Source organism: Vanessa atalanta, chromosome 6, assembly GCF_905147765.1.
Source record: "Vanessa atalanta chromosome 6, ilVanAtal1.2, whole genome shotgun sequence".
NCBI lineage: Eukaryota > Metazoa > Arthropoda > Insecta > Lepidoptera > Nymphalidae > Vanessa > Vanessa atalanta.
In genome coordinates this window covers 11924435-11948063 of record NC_061876.1, presented here as the reverse complement: position 1 = coordinate 11948063, position 23629 = coordinate 11924435, and the positions used below count along the sequence as shown (strand labels likewise).

Genomic DNA, 23629 nt, shown 5'->3' with positions numbered 1-23629 from the left:
ATTTTTTAGAATTTTATCTACTTTTACATCTTCAACTTGCGAATAACTTAAAATATATTTAATCTAAGCTCTTCACGAGCTTATTAATGTAACTAAATATATAAGGTTACTGAGTAGCATATATCTTTGGCTCAGCGTTGAAAGCAAGAGCCTCTTTAGTGAAGAGGGATACGACAGGGTTACCAGACGAAATAATTTCGAAATATTGATTTTGGTAAAATTAATTGAGGTTTGTTTAAATTTTCTAAAACAAATATTTGTATCGTTTTATTGTAGTCGTGTATTTTGAAGTGTTTTTTACTCTGTGTTATGATTACATATTTGATATTATTTTACGTTTTCATTACATATACAGTGATTTAGACTGGATAAGAAACAGCATTTCCAAATTATCATAAAATTGAAATTGTGTATTATGTCAACGATATTGCTACGTGTCCATTTAAAGTTAGCTGAAAACTAACAAACATAAAAAAATATATTTCTAGGCTCGTATGTCTGTCCTGTATTCTTGCAATGGTAATTCAATGAAGTACACCATTAGGCACAACGGACATAGTATCTTAATTCCCGAAGTTAGTAGCGCATCGGCGATGTATGGAATGAAAAAAAAAATTACGGCGCTAATGTCTATGGGCAGAGGTGATCACTAACCAGGTATCCCAATTGCCCGTAAGCCCACTTATGCAATAAAAAAAAAAAAACAAATTAAACACAACGGACTATTCTGAGCACTTATTTAAGAAAAAAACAATCAATTTTGATAATGTTTAACGCAACACGGGTTTGGGGTTGCTCAAAAAAACTGGGTTTGCTTAAAAATATTTAATGTTAAAGAATATATTTTTTTAAGTTTTCGATAATGCGTGACAACCCTTAAACTTTATACAATGTACATAATATTATATGTAGCAGGATATGATGTCGCTGAAGTATATACGATTGAGTGAGGTTCAACGTAATGGGGTATGACGTCATCTTAGCGGAAGTGCTGTAGGCCATGTTGAGGATGAGCTTTTAATATGACGTACAGGTTAGAGGTATGAAATTTTAATTATGATTTAAATGAGCAAGTCAAGTTGTTATTCGTTGTTTTTACTAAACTAAACTTAATGTAGCATACATTTGTTATTTCAATTATTTTATTTTAAATATTAAACCTTCATTTAAAAAAAACACGTCATGGGATGTCAGTTTGACAACTATAATATTATTTTAATTAAAAAAAAAAGATAAATGTAGTGTACTTCTACTATTTATTAATAAGTTATATACCCTATATATTACTTTTTTTACTAATATATAATGCATTTATTTAATAGTCTGTTGAATGCGCCAATCTTAGAATCCACAATACGAATCCCACTTGTTTTTTGATAGTTCTATTTCACTAAACTTTTAGCAGTTATTTAAGGCAAAAAACGCAATAGAACGAAATACACGAAAGAGTCCCGAATCGAGGCTCGATTTGGCTCTTTGATGTGTCTGCTGACTGCTTTATCAGTCACCCGTGTCACCGGTCGACCACTCAAACTGCGAGTATAAGAAAATTAAAGAGCTATTATTTCCGCATAGATCAAAACTACCTGCTGATTATTAACCGCAGTGCGATTCTTTATTAATTCACTTAGTATCTCATTTTGGTACGTGTATTCTATAAATTTTATATTTATAATAATGTTGCATATTACATTCTGATATTTCACGCTCGGGTTCTGCGGTGAGTTTCGAGTTTCTTCTTACAGAATACCACTACAGCAGTGTTATTGTCGAAAAGCTGGAAGCTTAGGATGATTGGGTATTTTAGTTCATGCATACTTGATACAGTCAATATTAATTTCTAATATTTCACGATCGTGTACTGTGGTGAGTTTTGAGTATGTTATTTTACAGAACATGCTTAATAACAATAATAATGTCTTTATTTTGTGATACGCTGAGCCAGAGTAGCAACAGGCACAAGGGACATAACATCTTAAATAATCAAAATAACAATATTATATATTATGGGAAATAAATAACTGTCATATTGGATAATCGTTTTTGTGATGTTTTATTATGTCACAACGTGATCATTGGTGTTAAATAAATAAACGACAATGTTTGACTTTGAATAAAAACAATTCGGAGTAACTCCACATACTTAGTTGTTACACAAGGCATGTCAAAAAAGAAATAAATTGACGCGACTTGACGAAAATATTGACTATGGAAGCGCTCGCATTCCCGTTTGCAATTCCCCAAGCTAAAGTAGATCATAACTCAAAACTTTGCGGTTCAAATTAGCTTGTACTTATTTATAGTATAGTTGTATTTACTAAATTAGCTCATATTTTGTAAGTCATTATGTTCAATTTGGCGTGTGGTAATATTGATTTATGATGTTTTGAATAACGAATATTCGCTTCCTTCCCGTTCCCAGGGATGTATTTAGACGTACTAAATATATTTTGGCCGCAAACAAACGATTCATGATGAGCTCTTTCTCGTAGTTTGGAGATTTTATTTATTTTTGCGTCAGGGATTAATAGATATCCACACATTTTAAAATACATATCATTATGATTGATATGCAAATATAATTACCTAAATTAGAGTCAATTAAAACGATTTCACGAATTTAAAGTTGAAACGATAACTTTTTGCTTCATTTATAGGTTATTTTCTTAATATAGAACTTTAATATAAATACTTATTCTTTAGAATTTAATACATTCAATGTAATGTGGAGGTAATCACTTAATGTGGAGTGCTTAATCATAACACTATTGCCATATTTTAATTGCAATGACATTCAAATTAACCTTGTTAGATACATACTTATTACTAATGATTTAAAACATTTCAAATGGTATTATAATAAGAATGAACTGTCATCATCTTCCGTTAAGAATTATTATTTATTATCTGAACTTGTTTATTATCAAATGTTGCACAAATATAAGTTCTTAAGTTTAAGCTGTATTCAGATAAATAACTCAATCTTTATAATGATTGCAATAATAACCACAAATGCATTCACGCCAGTCAGATTACTGAGCCATTTATTATTACAACCATATTACATGTCAGTTTTGGTTCGTATGAAGTGGTCGAATGCCTTATTAAAATATATAATGTAATCGAGAATAGTTCTTGTATATAGAAATATAAAGATTATAATAGATTCGCTAATGCTCGTGGAATCATGAGGTCTCATTTATGATAGTATTATTTAAATTTACTATCATTTATGTTTACTTTAGTAAGTTTAAATGGATTAAACAATTATATGTAACAAAAAAAAATTAAATACACGCTGTATATTTTTAGTCTGTGTTAACCTTAAAAATAATTTTAAATAAGGTTAACAAAAAAAATGATCATTATCTTTATTATATCTGTGGTAAAACAATTTGGCGGGAAATGAGATTGTCGTTATTTTAGCGAAAAATGTAAACGAACTAGCTTCTGTTTCCTAAGTCAATGTTTGCTTAGTAATCTTTAGTAAAATATTTTATGATAACATCATTACGTTACGGCTAACACGGAAAGAATATCTCATAGCAAGCGTTAATCTTAACATACCGGGACGTGACGATAATATCTCAGATTTCGTATTTAGAATTTAATGGATTTTTAAATTGAAATGTTATTGGAAATTGTTTTTATGATTTATACTTATTGGAATGAACTCACTCTCAATACAAAGTTCTTTGATCTAAGAAGATAGATATAGATGTAATTGTAATGAAATATATGTATGTTGGACTTCTCTTTTTTTGTTGTGATTATGATATAAACTTGTCCTAATCTTGATGTTTGGTTTTATTGCGACTTTCAATTTCCGTCAATTAAATTTTGTAATTCTGATTTGATAGAATGCGGAAAAGAAGGCGTTGTCATTACTTTCGGCAAATTTGTACAAAGCCATCGTCGTGATCATCTCACTTGAAAGTTCAGGGAGTATATTTCAGAGACTCGGTGATAGCAAGACGTGCTTCGAAGGACTTTTTTTATTCCAATAATCCAATAAGTAATTTTGTTAAGCAATATTGAGTTTAGAAGTTGTATATACTTTAATATTATTCTTGTACTGACGATGTTTGAGGAATTTATACGCGCGCAAAAACATAAAAGAGAGCCTATCTGGTGATAGGAATAGATAGAAATTCTTATCACTTGGTCGCTGCCGACTGACCCTGACGCGACCTAAGATAAATAATAATTAAAGACTTTCCAAGAGTAGTATTTCCTGATAGTCAAGGAGATTATAACAGCAATATTGTAGTTTGTTTTCATAGCTAATAAATTTAAAAGACAATAAGCCTATATAAAATCAAAGTTACTGAATAAGTACATCTTCAAGCTTAGTCGTTTTTAATGATAAAATAGCTTTATCTTATCAAGTAAGTTATAGTTATATAATAAAGGTTAAATGCATAAAGTATCAAGATGAGTGCCTCACTAAATGTTCCATAAGTTAAAATATACTTTAAAAAACTGGCAATCGAGTGTGTTCTCGCCGCCATATTATGGAAGTGCTCGAGATTAAACCGGAGCTAAGCTAACGAGTTAACTAAAACCGCGTAAGGTTTAGAGAGGCCGCCCAAGGAAAGTGCGCCGCCGGGCCGTCGCAGCCGCGCGGGCGATCGTCCGCAGCGCACGTTACAAGAAGCGTCGCCTGACAACGAGCGCGTGACGTCACGTGCTGTAGACCTTCTAACTAGAGCTAGTGATCTAAGGACAGTAGTGGCATCACACTAAAGAATACACTTCCACTAAGTCGACTGCCACGCTTGTATATATACCAAGCTACATTGAAAACTTCAATAGCGCGATTCAGCAATTCCACTTTTTTTTTCTTATAAGTTTAAATATTTTTGCATTTATTCACATATTTTTTTATTTTAAGTTATTATTATAATAATACATATATTTGACAATGATATTGAAGTAGTTTTAATTCATTTTACTTTAAAAATATATTTTTGAGTATTTGTGATAGAGTAGAGCGCCATCTAGTGAAAATATTCGAAACGTATTCGTGCGCCAGAATCTTATGCTGCCAAACGTGGTTATTGATTTTCACCATTACACTAACAGTTGAATTTAATTGCTTTGTAACAACATTGACTAGCGTCAATATTGTTGACTTTGTCATTAAAATTACATAATTTTTATATTCCACTTTCTTTGTTTCAGAATATCTAACAATGAAAGAAACGAGAGCCCTGGTACTGACGGTAGTGTTTCGCCGGAACCACCCGATCGACCTCCCGGAAAGGTCCGACAGGTTCATCCGGAGCAGAAAACACAAGTATTAGCTTATGATTCGTCTTATCGCAAGAAAAACAAGCCGAAGTCGCTCCCTCTAGAAGACAACCAAATGTATAATCACTTGGCGAACGCAAATGTCGCTATGTCGCCGATGTACCCCTTAACCCCTAACATTTGCGTTGAAGGAGGGAAAATTGAGTTCATAAAATCACCACCAGGTAGTGCTAGGAACAGTTTGGCGCTAGCGTCTCCACCTCAAACGCCGCTACTAGCGCGACGCGGATCGCGAGAGAAACGCGAACGAGCGTGTAGTGACGAACCGGAGAAATTTGATGGCGACAAGGTAGGTGGCGCTGTTAACTAAATACAATTTCTGTATCTTTATATCTACATATTGGATGCACAATGAAGAGTAAGGTCGATTTTGTTTCTATTTATAGTAAAATCCAATTTTTAAAGAGTAACGCATTTACATTAACACTTTCTGGTAGTATATCTTTATTTTTATCATTCGAGGAATAATAACGCTATTTTGTATGTAAGTGTATATATATTATTTTTAAAAATATTAATTCACTTAATAGTATCATAATTTATAAAAAGCTTATGTACGTATGTACAATTCGGGAAAATAACAGAATTTTCATAATAGTAACAGTAAAGATATTCAATTGCGTATATTTGAAATAAAAAAAGTAATTTCAAATTTGTTGTTCTAATAAGATTCGTTATTACAAAAAAGTTTTCTGAATAGAAGCTTGCTATAACTTTCGCTAATAAACCAAGTTTCAAAAATCAGTAAACTGAAGGGTCGCATTTCAATAAAATACGACTTGTATAAAACATTTCATCCCTTGTCAAAAATATTTCAAACTCTACCAATTTGTTACTATAGAAGACGCCCAGACCTTTCTTTTGTATAATGTGACATTTCCAGACAGACATTATTATATTTTGATCGATCAATACCGAAACAAAATAACTTGACACCCAGTGTAGTCTAGCGGTCTGTCTATCTATCTACTAATTAGTTGAAAGGAGATGGCTTAGTTAATTTATAAATTATAATAACAGTTACAGGCTTCCTATTGTTTGGAATACGTATGGTCATTTAAAAAAAAAGTTTCATAAGCTACACAGCATATGAACCGATGGTAGAATCTTGCTAATTACTTGGTGGGCTTACTGGTGCCCTCCTAGATACCATTTATCATGTTAAATATTACCGACAAATAGCAAAACTTAGTATTATTGTGTTCGGATTTACGTAAGTGGACCAGTGTAACAAGCACTAGGGACATAACATCTTAGCTCCCAAGAATGGTATAACAAATACAATATTTTTCATAAATGATTATTACAAACATCAAGTCGATGACTTTTTGTCAAACTAGGTTATATGAAATGAAAAGTATTTTTCGATTCAATTAGAATCAGTTACTTTATAAATTTGGACTTTATCTAATTACTGTAGTCGAGTAAGTTTCTTCATATTTTCTTTGCTAATCCGAATTATGTTTAGGTTAGTAACGTAGCTTTTTCAGTCTCAACTGACTTTAAAGTATCTAAAGAACATAATATATTTTGTATCAGAACAAAACTTCATTATATCCTCAAAACATCCCCAAAGCCTAAACGACACTTCTATCAATAAATAAATCCCTCTTCACGAAGTAATCTCTGAGACAATCTTACAAAGACAGCCATCATAGAAGCTTTCAAAAACAATTTGGGTGCGACTAAATACGCATTAAGGTGCATCAGACCAATTATATCCAACCCTCCTCCAGATCAGAGAATGGAAAAGTATATAACGTTATAATATCATATGACTGAAAAAGATGAGAATGTCGGAATGTGTGTATAATGATTTATTCTTGTTTTAATATTTTGTGGATTTATTGGAGTATCGGATTATGTGATCTTATAATTTTCAATGTATGTACATAGTTTTGTATAAGAAAATGAGCTGCCCGTCTCGACTTGGTCCAGCTGAAATAATAATTTAATTCAGGTACTTCCCGAAGCCACCCAAAATAATTTCATCGAAATCATTCCAGAAGATTTAAAGATAGGTAAGGACAAAACGGTTCAGCAGTGTTATTCTGTAAGAACTCGCTATGTAATTTTGATGCGTTTATAATTTAAATGTTATCTATACATATAATAAAATTTGAGTGTCTGTTTGTAATAACCCATTTTGACTAAATGCATATGTATACACGGTACATATACCGAAATAACATTTTTTACAATTTTTGTCTGTCTGTTTGGTCCCGCTAATCTCTAGAACGACTAAACCGATTTCGACGGGACTTTCACTGGCAGATAGCGAATATAATAAGGAGTAACTTAGGCTACTTTTATCCTAGAATTATATATAGAATAAAAATAAAATCACGCTACAATATCTAAATAACTTAAATTCAAACAACGCGCACGAAGTCGCGGGCACAGCTAGTAAATATTATAGTCAATGCGTATCTTTCTGACATTACACGAATGTGTTCTGTAACGGGTGTGTTTAAATATTCTGAATAGCTTACAGTACATTTTTCTCTGCTGATTTTCTTTTTCTGTGTATGGTTGCTATTGACGAGATAATCAAGAAAAAAAAATTGGTAACATAACCTTATTTACTATCATTTATGCCCAGTCTACACGCTTTTAGAGTCCTACCAATCTATGAACTATCGAAGTGACAGCTTGATAAGTAAGTTCACATATATTTTCCTAAAAATATTTAGTAATGATTATGGTTGATTCGACCACTAGGCGAAAACTGGTATATTATAACTTATTTAATATAATCGCATAAACGAAAACAAGTATTATGAAAATTTCTAGAGCTATTTAATGCATTAGGTCTTAGAATGGTCTCATTTAAATGAATGCAAATCACGGTTTCAAAGGCGTCCAGATGAAATGCAAAGGAGATAGGGCGTAAGTGAATTAATGACCCTAAAACTAAATTAGTCTCGAAGCGAAATGCCTAATGAAATTCTATAAAGCATTTCCATTGTCAGTTACATTTTATAAGAGAGAGAAGGTTTATTCGTTGTCTATCAAACGCAGATATAGCTTTACGGAATTCTGATATAACGCTGTTAATTATGGACACTTTACATAATATTACTTTGCGAAATCTTGCAAATGCCGCTGCATCGCTGGAAATGTTTTAATTAAAATCAATTTTACATCCGTCGAAGATATTATAGAGATTTTATGAAAGATGCTTATAAAATTGTCGCTATTTGCTCGGAGACCTCGGTTTAAAAACCCACAACTATCAAAGGATCAGTAAGCTATGAAAATTGCTTTCCAATATTGCTGTCTAGAACACGTTATGGAGCATAATTCTGATATTAATATTAATGGTAAGGCTACAGTTTGTTGGACGTGATTTGACTTTTAGTTCGCTTGGTTAGCGTATGCTGTATATCGTATGTCATTAATGTGGTTTTTACTATATGTTTGTTATAACTTGCTTATTAGTAAGTTTGTTTTTGTCGATTGACATCCATTCTTAATTAATATTTTTGATGGGGCTTTGTGTCAACTCGCCCGGGTGGGTAGCACCTATTGATCAATTATTTTACCTTAACCAGCTCTACTTGTCATTTCAGGCACAAGGGACGTAACTTCTTAGTTCTCAAGTTTGATGGTATTGGCGGTGAAGATCACTTAAAATCAGGCAGTCCAGTTGCCAGCCCCATTAGCTGTAATAAAAAAAATGAATTAATAATTCATTAACATTCAAAAAATTTCACACGTATTTAAATATTTGTCAAGTCACGAAATTGAAATTTAGATTTTAAAAAACTAGAAGAATAAATTACGAATCTTAACGCTTGATTAATCGTCTCTTTTTTATCTGTGTAACAAGTTAATCTTCGTTATCTTTGACTTGACAACATCAAACAATGAAAGTAAGTCAAACTAGAGAAACCCATTCTAGCGAGTGGTACGTTATTTTTAATCCAGAATTTGTGATTTTCGTGATTTGTACATAATACTAGAACGCCAAGAATTGAAGATTACAAAAAATTTTAACAAATTCGAAATTTCCTTTGATGACGGAACAAAATTGTTGGAAGCAAATGTTATTAACATCAAAAATCGTTTGGATTTTAGAAGATAATTGTTACATGGTCTGGACGGTGTTGGTGATTATGTTTATTATTTTCATGATATTAGATCTTCAAAACGAAAGCACCGTTTTAAGTGACGACAAAGATAATCCTGGGAGTTCCTCGAGAAATTTGACAATACAAGACGAAACGATGGATGATGATGTGTGTGTCAGAAAATGTTTCTGTGGTAGTGATAAAATAAATTAAATAGCTAAAAATTGAGACTATGATTTTAAGTACCTACAAGTCATAACAGAAAGAATATCTTCGATATGGTAGTTTACATTAGTTTAAATCTACTCGTCTACGCTCAATTTTACCGTATATTATTGAATACTTTAAGAAAACATATGATTTGCCTGAATAAAGAAATAATTATTTCCAGTTTTTAATTTTTATAATGCTTAAACTTGTCAATAAAAAAATCGTTTGACAAACAGAGGAGCAAAATGTCCTGAACTGTTTGGTCTTTGCCTTTTTTAATTTAGATAATATAAAAAAAAAACTCCAACGTAACATCGTGTTTTATGATTCCATGTCAAATAAACACTAAAATCTGAGGGTTCTGGCATAGATACTCTAAATATTAGCACTGCTTTCCTCCCTTACCATACAATAGCATATAACCATAACATGGGTAACGACTGTTCCCCATTTGTTGCTTGTCTATCTCCGTCCTATTCAGGGGCATTAGCTAAAGTGGCCCATACGTTATGTGCCTTGCGTTTGATGCAGTAATGTGCCGTGAAGACGGGGCTCCTCCGATATGCGGGAGTAATGACCCGCTTGAAATGATTGTTGTTAATTGCTACTTCACTTTTTGTTACCTAACATTGGCAAGGAGAGAATTACAGATGTATTTTAGTGTATGTAAGTGTCTATTTTTTTTGTTTTTAATATTTATTCTGGATTGTTCAACAGGTGTAAGGCATAAAGAGTAGCCTATTCCTTGGAGTTCAAGCTTGTTTTATCCCAACCCAAACTCTATTCTGTGGTTTGGCCGTGAAAGAGCAACAGACCGACAGACAGACAGAGTTTCAGATTTATAAAATAATAATTCCAGCTACAATTTTAAATTATATTAATGATATTTATGAAGCAATAGGAATGTGATTTAAAATACGTTATAACGAAATAAATGTTAGATTTGACGCGTACAATACAAAATAAAATAAAGGTAAGCATTATTTCAATAATTCATTGTAAATTTGAGTCGAGATGGTCCAGTGGTTAGAACATGTGAATCTTAACCGATGATTGTGATTTCAAAATCGCGTAAGTTCATATAATCCATTTATATCTATAAAATTAATCATAAAGAAATGTACATTTATTGAATAAAAAACTACCAATATCGTATTCGTAATTTTATTATTTTTGTTTGATATTATATAAACAAAAATAAATAATTAAAACGTCCTTAAATTCACTAGAGACATACCCAGATAGCATAGTTGAAGTGCTTGACTCAAGTGGAATTTGTTAAAAGTTACAAACTTCGTGCCTCTGTGGACTGGCTTGGCAATTGTCCACAATGGCGCTGTAAAGAATACGACTGTTACGTCTATTTGTAATAGAACTTTGATATCTAGTTTAAATTTTATATGCAACTATATAATACCCCTATTTCGTACATCGTCTATGTGGCACACTGTTATGTTGAAAATATACGCCAACAGATATTCCATAGACATTTTTTTTAACTCAATCTAATTTTAGTAACATCTTCAATACGTACCAAATTCAATGAATAAGGGAATATCTAACATAATTTAATAAATCTAAGTACACTCGTGCCTTTGAATATATAAATATGTTTTGAAGTAATAGCTGAACTCACGATCTTATTAACCTTAACAAGGAACATTTTAAATAGAAAAGCTATGAAGTCCCACGCACAAGCAGATATATGGCAGGTGCAAGGAAGCAGAAAAAGCCATCCAGCCCTGTTTTAAGTACAACAAGGGTAAGGGTGCAAGCAGCGTTCTGGTGATATCTTCCCAGCCAACAAAAATTTTGAACGTGACCTTCGGGGACACCTCACCGATTGCCTCAAAAAAATTCAATTCAGAAATTTCAGCGAATTATTTTTCATTATAAATTAGCCTGTTTTTAATGTAAAATCTTATATTCGAAGTTAAAATTTTTTCCTCGACTAGCTTCATACTAATTTCAGCAAATTCTACGTAGAAATTTATTATTTTTATCAGTAAAAGGACATTTTATTTCTCATAAAATAATTACTAATTTTAACATTTTACAAAAGCGTTCGAGTCTCTTCGTTTGTAAAACTTAAGAAGTCGTGTCTTTGTCGCACTGTCTTCTGCCTTGATTGTCAAAGCCTCGGAACCTTTAGTCTCTACTCTATAGTTACTATTCATGCTTAACCAATCAACGTTAATTATCTTCGCAGACTGGTGACTTAGATAGTCTAGTCTAGTCTAGCAGACGGTCTTCAAATTGAAGTTTTTTAACCCTTACTAGACATTTTTAAATAATATTGGAGATACCTACAAGAATTGCTTTTTTGCATATCGTCATTTATTTGAATATTAGTACATACACTTGATAGATTTGTTTTATGATCTTATGAGATTTTACTATTAATTAAAATGCATTTATTTAATATTTTACATCGGAAAAGAAAACAGCACCTAAAAAGAACTGGCGAAAAAACCAAACAGTTTTTGTTTTAAATAAAAATAAATGAAAAAGGTATTAAACAATCAGTTGAAAATTTAACTGTACCAAAAATTAGTAAATATGTATAGAAATAGATGATGTGTACTAACCCTTGGGGCTATAGGGACTAATCCTATCAATGGACCATGTATATTGCATACCCATGACAGATTCAGCCGCGTTTTTGCATGCAAAGGCAATCAATCATGCAGATAACTGTCATTTAATAGATGGCCTCAGCTGATGTTTGTTCGTTGTTCATTGTGATTAAAATATCGATTCGTATGAGTTCTGAGCGATTGTTTAGGTTGCCATTTTTTATTACTTAATGCATCATTCGAAATGGTACGAATAATTTTGTTTTTAAATTTGGAACAAAATGGAAAAACTTTATCGTGCTAATAAACGTTGTAAACCGGTTGTGTAGCTACACGAACAATTTCGTCTTCTTCATTCTAATGTCCAATTACTGATGAAAGGAAGAGTGAATCGAGTATCGTCAGAGTAAGACAAATTAAAGGTATTCTGACATCACACATTCGCATATGAACACAAGGTGACGATATAAAGACAAATTAACACCTACAGTTAAATATCGATAAAATAATTGAGAATAGTTGTTGGAAGAAGAATCAAATGCGAATTAAACTTATTTAACCAGTGCAAATACAGGCATAACAGGGACACAAGGGATAAAATAACTTAGTTCCCAAGGTTGAGCGATAACAGGAATGATTCATATTTTTTCAAGTACCACTGTCTATAGGCAGTGGTGACTCTCGGATAGCCCATTAGCCTCTTACCTATGTAACTTATAATATAGCATATTTAAGAATGAAAATCTTATGGGATTGGATACAATGAATTTATAAATATTTAATGAAAGAGTAGTTTTACTAAAACAGAACAACACCGGGTCCTTTGTTCTACCCAAATGCACTTTACCGCTAATCCTGCGAATTCAAAGTATTTCGCCATTCAGAAACTTCGCGGTTTATTTTAGGAACGTTGGATTTACTTGTCTATGGCATTTTTTATTTCAAGTTTGATATAAAAAAGAATTTCAAACAAATCGTTATTGCTCGACAAAATATTATATAGATGATAAAAAGTATGGAATTAGTAATTGTTGTTTTCCATGCAGGGTAAATAATAAGTAAAGTAATGTTAATATCTCGCTGCTGGACAAAGGTCTCATCTCTCTTTTTGAGGAGAAGGTTCGGTTTTAGTTCCACCACGCTGCTTCATTGCGACTGATGATCAACCGCCATGTGCATTTCTCCTCAAGATGGTTCCTTAACCGCCGAGCACGAGATGAATTATAAACACAAATTTAGCACTTGAATCAAGTAGTGCTTGCCCAAATCATTTTCATTCTTTCATCAGACAATACGGCTTTGATAAGAAAATAATTCAATTGTGTTTAATTTACTTTTTGTCGGTACAATCCGAAATTTAATTTATTTGAATCTTGAAGTTTTCTTGAATGAAATTTCAACACGAGAGCCTACTCGAATAAAGTTTATTTTGATTTAATTTGATTTTGTAAATATTACGAAAATTGCTACCTATAGAGCATATTATAATATATGTAGATGTCCGGTTCTCTTTATTGACTAAACTTTAGATGAAAACTTTACTAGCAGTGAAAGAGTAATTATAATCTTTCGTAAATACTAAAATCACATTTTTTTTTACATTAATGTCATTAATGTTTAATATATTCTGCTCGATAGACTCTACATTCTTAAAAGTCTTTGTTTAATGATCGATTAATTTTAAAATGACTTAAGCGCCTACTAGCCTGGTTAGTGTTTTGATTTGTTGTTAATTTTGTCAACTTTAAAAGCAATTTTGCTGTCAATTTAGCTCTTAGGTCCAAAGCTGATTTTGATAGCAGTGATATACGCAGACCACCTGCGTACAGCGCCATCTGTGTTATAATTAATACGACGATGGTAGAGCTGGCCAGCGTCCAACGAACATTGTTTTTTAGTTTTGAAAGTAGACTTCAATGTGCCGTAACGGACACGTGTGTGACGAATTTCTTTTAAATTATTATTATTTTTACTTTCATAGATAGATATTTAAAAAAAATACAACAAAAGATAGTTGATATAACGTAAATCTAAAGTAATTATTGAAAAAAAAACAACATAATTAATAATTATGCTTTAATTTACCGGAAAGAGACACAGAAGGTACTCGTTTCCAACATTTTGAATACAAAGTTATGTCAGTTATTACAATTAAATTTTATAACACTATTTGAACGCGGCTTCGCTCGCCTTTTAGCTTGTGTCCTTCTTTGGAGATCAAACTTCTTATAAAATTTCATAAAATTCGGCTTAATGGTCCTTACCACTGTGAACGAGTAACAGACAGACAGAACCAGTTACATTCGCAGTTATAATATACATAAGTATAATATATCCTGTCTGAAAGTCTAGAGATATTAGTAATTCCAACAATAACTTACAATCTTTTCATGAAGCATGAATAACAATCTCGAAAGATGTCGTCTGTGTCTTTGATATTTTGTCTTTTGATTGAGTATATTTTTAAATGTTAATAGTAAGTCCAATTAAAATTGCTTCAGTATCTTTTGTAAAATAAATGCTCCACTGCGGGGTTACGATTGGGAGCATTTTCCACCAAGCTGTTCCAATGCAATGTTGGTGTATTACAAGTGTAACATAAAATTTCAGTCTAGTGAATACATATAGATACGAGTACATGTATATACTTATACTTTCCGCCTTACTTTAAAAACAATTAAAAAAAACCGGTTGATGTCAAAACCATATTCAAAGCGTCATAGATCTCCCTCAAGTTGTCGACAACCAAAAGTCACCCGAACCCAATTTGAGTAATGGAAAAACAAATTTCGCAAATGGATCTCTTTGAGGCACGCCCTCTATAATCCGTTTGTCTGTAACAACGCTCGCTGTAATTGGTGCGATGCGCTTTTAAAGGTTATCGCTCACTAGACAAAACTTCACGGGTTTTATGTAACGTAATTTACAATTCAAAACTATGTGTTGTTGATCAACGGATATTAAATAATGTACGTGAGGATATTGATGATATCTTAAAATCTATTTTTTTTTTAATTCCTTTAATTATGCTAAGGTACAAACTATTAAGTATAAAATAAATTGCTGTTACGACTGTTGCCTCCGTTTCACGTGATTATAGAGCTATTTTTTATTTTTAATTGTATTTACTTAAGTATATTCATATTTTATAGTAGTTCTTAACCAACAAGTTTGATTTGTGGCTTAGATCAAGACGTTCCAATTTCTTCAAAAAACAAATGAAAAGTATTCTCTTTAATTCGGTAGATTTCTCGTGTTGGAGTTGCGAAATAATTTTAAAATAGCATTAGGAATGTTTTGTTTTGGTAATTTTACAGAGTTTTTTGTAACAATAACTTTTTTTTTATGGCTTTGGTTGGCGGACGAGGATATAGGCCACCTGATGGTAAGTGGTAACCACCGCCCACAGACAACGGCGCTGTAAGAAATATTAACCATTCCATACATCACCTATGCGCCACCAACCTTGGGAACTAAGATGTTATGTCCCTTGTGCCTGTGATTACACTGGCTCACTCACCCTTCTAACCGGAACACAACAATACAGTGTACTGTTATTTGGCGGTAGAATATCTGATGAGTGGGTGGTAACCTACCCAGACGGGCTTGCACAAAGCCCTACCACCAATAGAATAAACAAACACTCCAATTATGTCAACAGGTTAAATAAATATTCAGTGCGACACAGACAGGTATTTTATAATCGGAGAAGTAATTTTGTTGTGTGATTAACGCTATTTCAATATCTAACTAATAAAACAGGTTCATTGGTATATCGTTAGCCGTGAAAACGTAAAGAGACACAGTTACTTTCGCAATTATAATATTTGTATATATAATATTAAACTATATTAATATGTTAAAAGCGAAAGTAAATCTTTGTAAACGCGTAGAACGCTAAACCTATTTAGTTGACATTTAGTATGGAGATAGTTTGAGAGTTGATAGGGGTAACGATTTGTGTGGTATAGGTAAACTTTTACATTTTTCGCGCGGGTAAAGCCGCAAGTCCAGCTAGTAGGAATATAACTACATATAAGGAATAAATGATTACTTTTCTGTATATTTATTGCATCTTTAATATTAAAATTGTGTTTTATTACAAAGTCCCACAAAACCAGGTGATCAATCAAATATTATATTATATTCTATAGGCTTTTTTAGTAGTATTATTTTTTTTTTAATTTACGAACTCATTCAGCGCTGGCCTGTGTACGTGCACCCTTACACCCCCGCATAGCGTGATGCGAAGCTAATTTTCGAAATTCGTGGTTACAGTCATCTCAGACGCATTAGAGTTTTTGTGGTAGGGATGTACTATATCGAGTAGCTATGTCAGTGTGGTGTCGATTTATGAATGAAGATTTTTTCGCTGGCAACATTGCTTTTGTACAGAAAAAATATTATTAAATTTTTATTTAGTTTACGTTTTAGATCCTTACTTATGGATTTTCGAAAAAATGCCATTTTGAACGTCGACGAAGCTGTTATCCGGACTTTGGAAGTAAAATAATTGTAGGTATAAGTAGTTAAGTGGAATATTTTTGTATTATAAATAAATATATATTAATCAAGTATTATTAGTGCAAAGTAGCTCTGCTATTAGCGATCGTATGGACAACTTAAATCAATGGTTTGTTTACTTATATTCCTCTTCAATTTGAATAGTCTGTCTCTCTGTATTATTTCTCCTGACTTCCACATACGTGACAGTCTTACAGTTTTACTATATCTAAGCGTACGATAATGTACGGGTTATTACTCTACCAATGTTCTATATAAGTAAAACGTCTGTTCGCACACAATAGTCCACTCACTGCTTGGCGGACTCAATGAGATATAAATTCAAATCGACACAGAGTATTTGAGCACAGAGTAAAGTTAGTAAGTAAAGTAAAATAAGAGACGTATTACACGATAATAATTTTATAACCTGTTTTAGTGTATTATAAAAATATATTGTTACCATAATTATACACGACTGTTTGTAAAGAAATGGCTGTTAGCCTTTTTTATGTTGTACATATGCAAGGCCGGATTAACCATGTCGGGGCCTTTAGGTAAGGCACGCCTCGCGGCCCCCGTACCTTTTCCAACTATGTAGAAGATGTTTTTTTGATCAATAATGTAATGATAATAATTACGATGTTTTTTATAATTACTTTGTTTCGAAAGTATGCTATAATCTGATTAAAACATAAAAAATATTTACGTTTAGCAATTTAATTAAAAATTAAAAATCATTTTTTATTTTATTTCATACCTATATTCCCGATGGTCTGCTTAGAGGTTGCGTGTATGTTCTGTATTAATTTGATACATACATATAAAATATTTCTTTTATTATAAGTCGAAACTCGGTGGTGGGGATTTGTTCAAGACTGTCTGTGTAGGTACTACCCACAAACTAAACCATTCTTCCTCCCCGAAATGCTGTTGTTGTACTCCTGATCAGTGAGCCAGTGTTATCACAGGAAAAAGAGCCATAAAATCATAGTGCATAAGATTGATAATGGAATGATGAATTCATATATTCCCAATATCACTAGTTTCTAACCGATGAATTTGCCAATGTGTCTATATAAACTATTTGAATTAAATAAATTTATATTTCTAATACGTGTTTGCATATTTTATTAAATTTGTATTAAAACTTATCTATAAATATAACCATCTGTTGAAGATATATTTATATTAAAAAAAAAACAATAAAATGAGGATCCATCTCTGTCACACGCTACTCTGGCCATGATAATTGACAAGAAATTCAGTCTTAAATGATTCGTCGTGGCCATAGCGTGAAAATAAACCTCCTGTATAAAAAAAATAAACAAATCGTTGTATCTCATCATACATTCCAAAACATTTAATGTCGTTTGATATTTTGTCAACATTTTTAGTATAATTAATAATATTCATAAGAGTTAGTCCGTGGATTTTACTAAGTCGGTCGACGAGTGTTTTGAAATCAACAATTATAAATGTTTTATTGTAATATAATTTGAATGATAATTATGAACTATTCATAGCTGCATATCAAAATATTACGTTTAAAAATTTTGCGTATAAATTATAAACAGATGTTAAAAACTGTATCAACATCAAATTTTTTAATTGTTTATTTTTCAATTAGCTAAAAACGCGTGTGATTTGTGCGTTGGAATTTAAATGATTCGCTAAGCATATTGTTTGTGTAGTGATGCATTTGGCCTATTTCTATTCATCGACACGAATTTAATTAAAGTGTTCGAGTGATGTGATAGATATGTGACGCTAAATATATTATGTGAAAGTGTATTAAATATGTTTAGCAGACAGACCGATCTATATTACGGCAATAGACATGGCGGCTATGTTAAGGTATGATATAATCAAATCAATAATATATATAATTTTTTAACACGTCATTTAGAAAAGGTAAATCTTAACAGGCGGTATGGAATCTAATTGTGTTTAATTTGTTTTTGTAATTCATTCCGTTTCGAGGTACTAATTATATAATAGTGTTGGATATAAATGTATTAAATGTGTGGTACCATTTCGCACTGGAGCAGCGTGGTATGCTTCAAACTAACTCCTTCGAGACTAGACGAGGCCTTGTAACGAACAATGTAGCATTTACCACGTTGTGATTGTATTAAGTGTCTGATGTTTATACGTCTGTCAATATATACTTTATAATAATGTTATTATTGAATGATTAATACACCAATCATGGGATCTAAATCCTAATGTATCTTGTGTCAGTAATAATATTAGCGAAATCAGCGTTTTCAACATGTTTGACGTGAATGATAGAAACTGGCATTAGACGTTTAATCAATAATGTTGATTAGATTTAAAAGATTTATTTTTTGCCATTAATCGTGTGAGACTTAATCTTTTTTATAATCCTTTTGACAGTAGATCAACATTAAAATCCACAACAGCGCGATTTTTAAGACATTTTCTGCCTCGCACAACCACTCTGTGGAACCAGCTTTCGCCGGCGGTTTTTCCGAACCGATACGACTTGGGAACCTTTAAGAAAAGAGCGTACTCTTTCCTGAAAGGCCGGCAACGCACCTGCAAGCCTCCCGGTGTTTCAGATGTCCATGGGCGGTGGTAGTCACTGTGAGACCCCTGCTCGTTTGCCACCTATGCCATAAAAAAAAAAAGAATTATTCATTCATAGATAAAGTCGCAGAAAACAGCCCGTCATTTGGTGCACTGTACTAGTATGTAGGGGTAAATACTGCATAAGCATTCCTCCTGTATATTTAATAAGTAGCTCAATATGACGCTACTTGATTGACAGTCAGTCTACTTTCATATCGCGAAAAGAGCGGGTGTCCGACTTTTATTTTATGTGTGTAATCCATTAAATAAATTACTTTTAATGAAAGATTTTGTTTAAGTGAATTTCAATTCTCGGGCTAACAGTACGAATGTCGATAAGAAACGTTTAAACCTATCCAATACTTATTATTTTAATAATTTTCAAGTCATATCATGGTCGATTTTGGTCATCGTTATAATTTATTAATACAGAAAATGATCTGATATAAATATAATTCATGCCTTATATCACTTAGGAATTATGTAGCTTTCTATCAGTGAAATCATTTTTAGAATTGGATGATTAGTTCCAGAGGTTATACATGTACATACAAACAAACAATATTTGCTTTATTATATCAGTATAGACATCAATATGCTATCATTACATCCTCTAGTCCAAATCATCTTAATAAGAAAATACAATGTCTCGAAAAAATTGTCTTGAAATATCTACACGAATTTAATCTCTATACAGTATAAAATAAGGTTTATTATCGTAATGATGCGCAGTAATAAACCTTAATAGAGAATCATTAATATCACTTAATGTAGCTTTGTTGCTATTTGAATTGATAGAATTATAAGAATTGTTAAAAAATATATGTACTATATACAATTGGATGTTTACTATGCTAAAAAAAATGTAATGTGACACTGTTGGGCTAAGGCTTTTTGTGGTGTAGTTTTTGGAGCTTAAAACACCACGCTGCACTAATGAGGGTTGGTGGGTACACGAGTCAAACTTAAACATGTGCCATAATTTCATCCGATACAAGCAGCTTTCTTCACGATGTATTACTTCACCAATAAACACAACTTAAGCATATGAATATTCAGAGATGTTTGTCCGGACTTAAACCTTATTGAGCCCTGCTGTCTCAATCTTAAGAATTATTTTATTATTTAATTTAGACTTTACATCATAATGTTACTATCGTATATAAATAAATGAAAAAACGTAATTAATTCATCTACGCACACATAGGCAAATAATTTAAATTACGTCTTGTTCAAAGTTAAAAAAAATACATTAAAATTTACACTTTGAAAAAAACCGCTAGAAGGGAAACAAGACACGTAACTCTACTTTAAAATTAGTTTGAAATATTTCATTGAAAAGAAAGACAAATATTTTAAACTGCGTACTTGTTTATCTTTTGGTTTAGCCATTAAAATATAAACTCCAAAGAAATCTAGCGTGTTCACAATTCATAACATACATTCGGTACAAAGGAACACGAGTGCAAACCGTTTTATATGGGGATAGAACTACACAAATTTGTATGTAAACTTAGATATTTTGTTGGTGAAAGAAGGCGACATTGTTGATGCTTATTGCCCTTTAAATAAGAGTCATAATGCAATGTAAAGGAGAATAGATGTTGTATGAGCATCATTTGTCTTAGCCAGGAACATAGATATAGAACAAGGACTTAACTGAAAGTGACTTAATAAAAATTGGCATTAAAATTACGAGCAAAATATTTATAAAATAATATCTATATTACTGTATTTTAAATAACAAATTAGTTAATAGACAATATAATAAATAATAAGGTTTGTAGGAGTAGTGCAAAATGCGTCATTAAAAGTATAACACCTTGCCTTAGTGCCTCCACTGGTGACAGGAGGGCAGGCTCATTTTTTGCCAGGAGGATCGGAATTGCGATTCAAATCAATGCTAGATTTTTGTCACTATTTCACGCGGTCGAGATTTATATAGTAACCTTTTTTTTTAATTCATATTTGTATGTATTTAAGGACTTAATGTTAATACATAATTCTTTAAAAGTTACTTTGTAGGATATTTGGTCAGAAATGTATTGAAGTCTACGTCATCGGACGACATTGTGTGGACGTACATGAGTAAAAACGTCATCCACACACCACCCAGACTCTGCAAAGCGCCCCCTAGTGGAATTTATGTTGAAAATATAAAATAAGACTTACGATTTAATATTGGAAATATGTAGCTTTGATTAATTTTTGGATCCAAAGGATTTTATCTAAATCGAATTCGAAAATGAATACTTGGTTTGATCTATGTGTATGTTTAGTGTATTTTAAAAGAATAAATAAAATAAATGAATATTATTCATGATTTTCATATTAAATAACTATAAGATATAGAAAATATATTAATTACAAAAAAATACATAAAAAATAAATTTCGGGTACATGTCATTTCCATTCTCTGATGTTCTTAGATCACAGCGCAGGTGGGTCTTAACAAATGTATCTCCATCGTAGTGGTAAACGATACTGGAGTAGACACGTACTTTCTTTGTTTTCAGACGAAGCGAAAATGACTGCAAGAAAGAGAAAAAAAAAAATTAAAAACCGGTCTGTAACTCACATTCTCTTTAATCTTCGAAACCACATCGGTATTTCTAGAAAATGGAATGAGCATTTAATTTTTTCATATACCAAGTCCAGCTGACGGTAGCTTAAAATGTGATTGAATTTATATAAGACCTAAAAGATGGAACCTCGTTTTTTATTCAAAGGTTTTATGTGTACTTCAGACCTTTTTTTAAATATTAACGGTACAGCTACTGGCTTATATAAATACTTGTTTTTTTTTTTTAAACTATTATCTTTAATATTGTTACCTATTAACTTTCTCTATTGAATTGTAGATTAAAATAAACATGAATCGATAAATAAATAATACCTTCTATAATGAATAGATTACTTTTGATATATTTTTCTAATTCTCTCCAACTGAACATTATTAAAATGGCATTAGTATCATTATTAGTTTCAAACCCTATTTTGCTGTTAACAACAATCGCATAGCCCTAAAGAGCCATCTAAAGGGTTAGGATACATCAATCAGACCCTGACACGCCCAATAGCCAAATGGAAAATAAGGGACAAGGGGACTGCTTACGAAGAAATAAATGGAAAAAAAGTTTCTGTTGAGTGAGATTTCTACTTGTATCGAGAAAAGGGAAATTTTGCATCACGAAAATAATATAACTGTAAACATTTCATAGGTCGTTCATGTGCTCATGTGTCGTTATTATTTCAATTTTGGAATTTCATTCAATAAATTCAAATTAATTTTAATAATATTTATTGTATACTCGAATTCAATTTTTAAAAAAGGAATGCTTTCGACGCATCTCGACTATTTCATTTTACATTTAATATTTGTGTCTATAACATAACTACACGTATCTTTAACAAACACGAAAATTAATACAATAATAATATGTATTATAAACGCGAAAGTAACTCTGTCTATCTGTCTGTCGCTCTTTGACGGGAAAACCACTGAATCGAATTTGAAATTCATTTATTATTAGCTTTAAAGAAATCTTAAATTTCAAGGAAAGACATACCTTTTTCTACGCCTAATACCTGATAACCAACCCATAAAACTCGAACGTTCAAACTAAAAGCGACAGAAAATTCGAAAATTCGAATATTACGTCTTAACTGTTGTATAAAATAACAATAAAAAGGGGCATCATTCGATACACAAACCGTAAAAACTAAATACTTTTTTTAACGCAGTCGTGTTAAAAAGGGATGAACGTTTAACTTTTTAAATTCAATTAAACCGTGATTTCCATTCACGTTCAGCACAAAACAGTGGAATCGGTTCGAACGACTGGTGCCGACGCATTAAACTTTTAACGAACTTTTAAACTGAAAAACAATATTACATTTAGCCTTAAATCGCAACACAATTTGTTTAAAATGTATTCATTTATTTGCGTATTTTGATAAAACTAGCTCGTTTACAAAGGGGTACGAACCGGACCGGAACGGAATCGATATTGTGTGACGTAGCGATATTGTTTTATGTAGACTATCGATGGCGGTGAAAATGAGTCTGTGATGCTGTTGATCTTGCTCAATTACTATTTATAGTCTTTGATGCTTAAAAACAATAAATTCGTCAAATTTAAAATTATATATAACGAGTCCTACCTGTCTATATACAAAAAAAAAACAAAACAATAAGACTCATTTGCCAACAAAAATATAACAAGACAATAAATATATAAAATTACCCGTCAATTGGATCACCTATAAGGGGTTACCTGTCATCGCTGTTCATACACATTGGCGTTGAAAGAATAATCATTTCTTACATTAACAAAATGTTATGCAACTTGTGACAGT

The 23629-nt window shown here is 31.8% G+C and overlaps 1 protein-coding gene across 2 annotated transcripts in view; it reads left to right on the top strand.

Annotated features, from left to right (window-relative positions):
* The window catches only part of LOC125064936, a 372192-nt gene that overhangs the window by 103730 nt on the left and 244833 nt on the right, over positions 1-23629 (top strand). For both annotated transcript variants that reach the window (XM_047672252.1, XM_047672253.1), the window contains exon 2: positions 5185-5602. In XM_047672252.1, coding sequence (XP_047528208.1) covers positions 5185-5602 — 418 coding nt within the window. The remainder of the gene's footprint in view (positions 1-5184; positions 5603-23629) is intronic.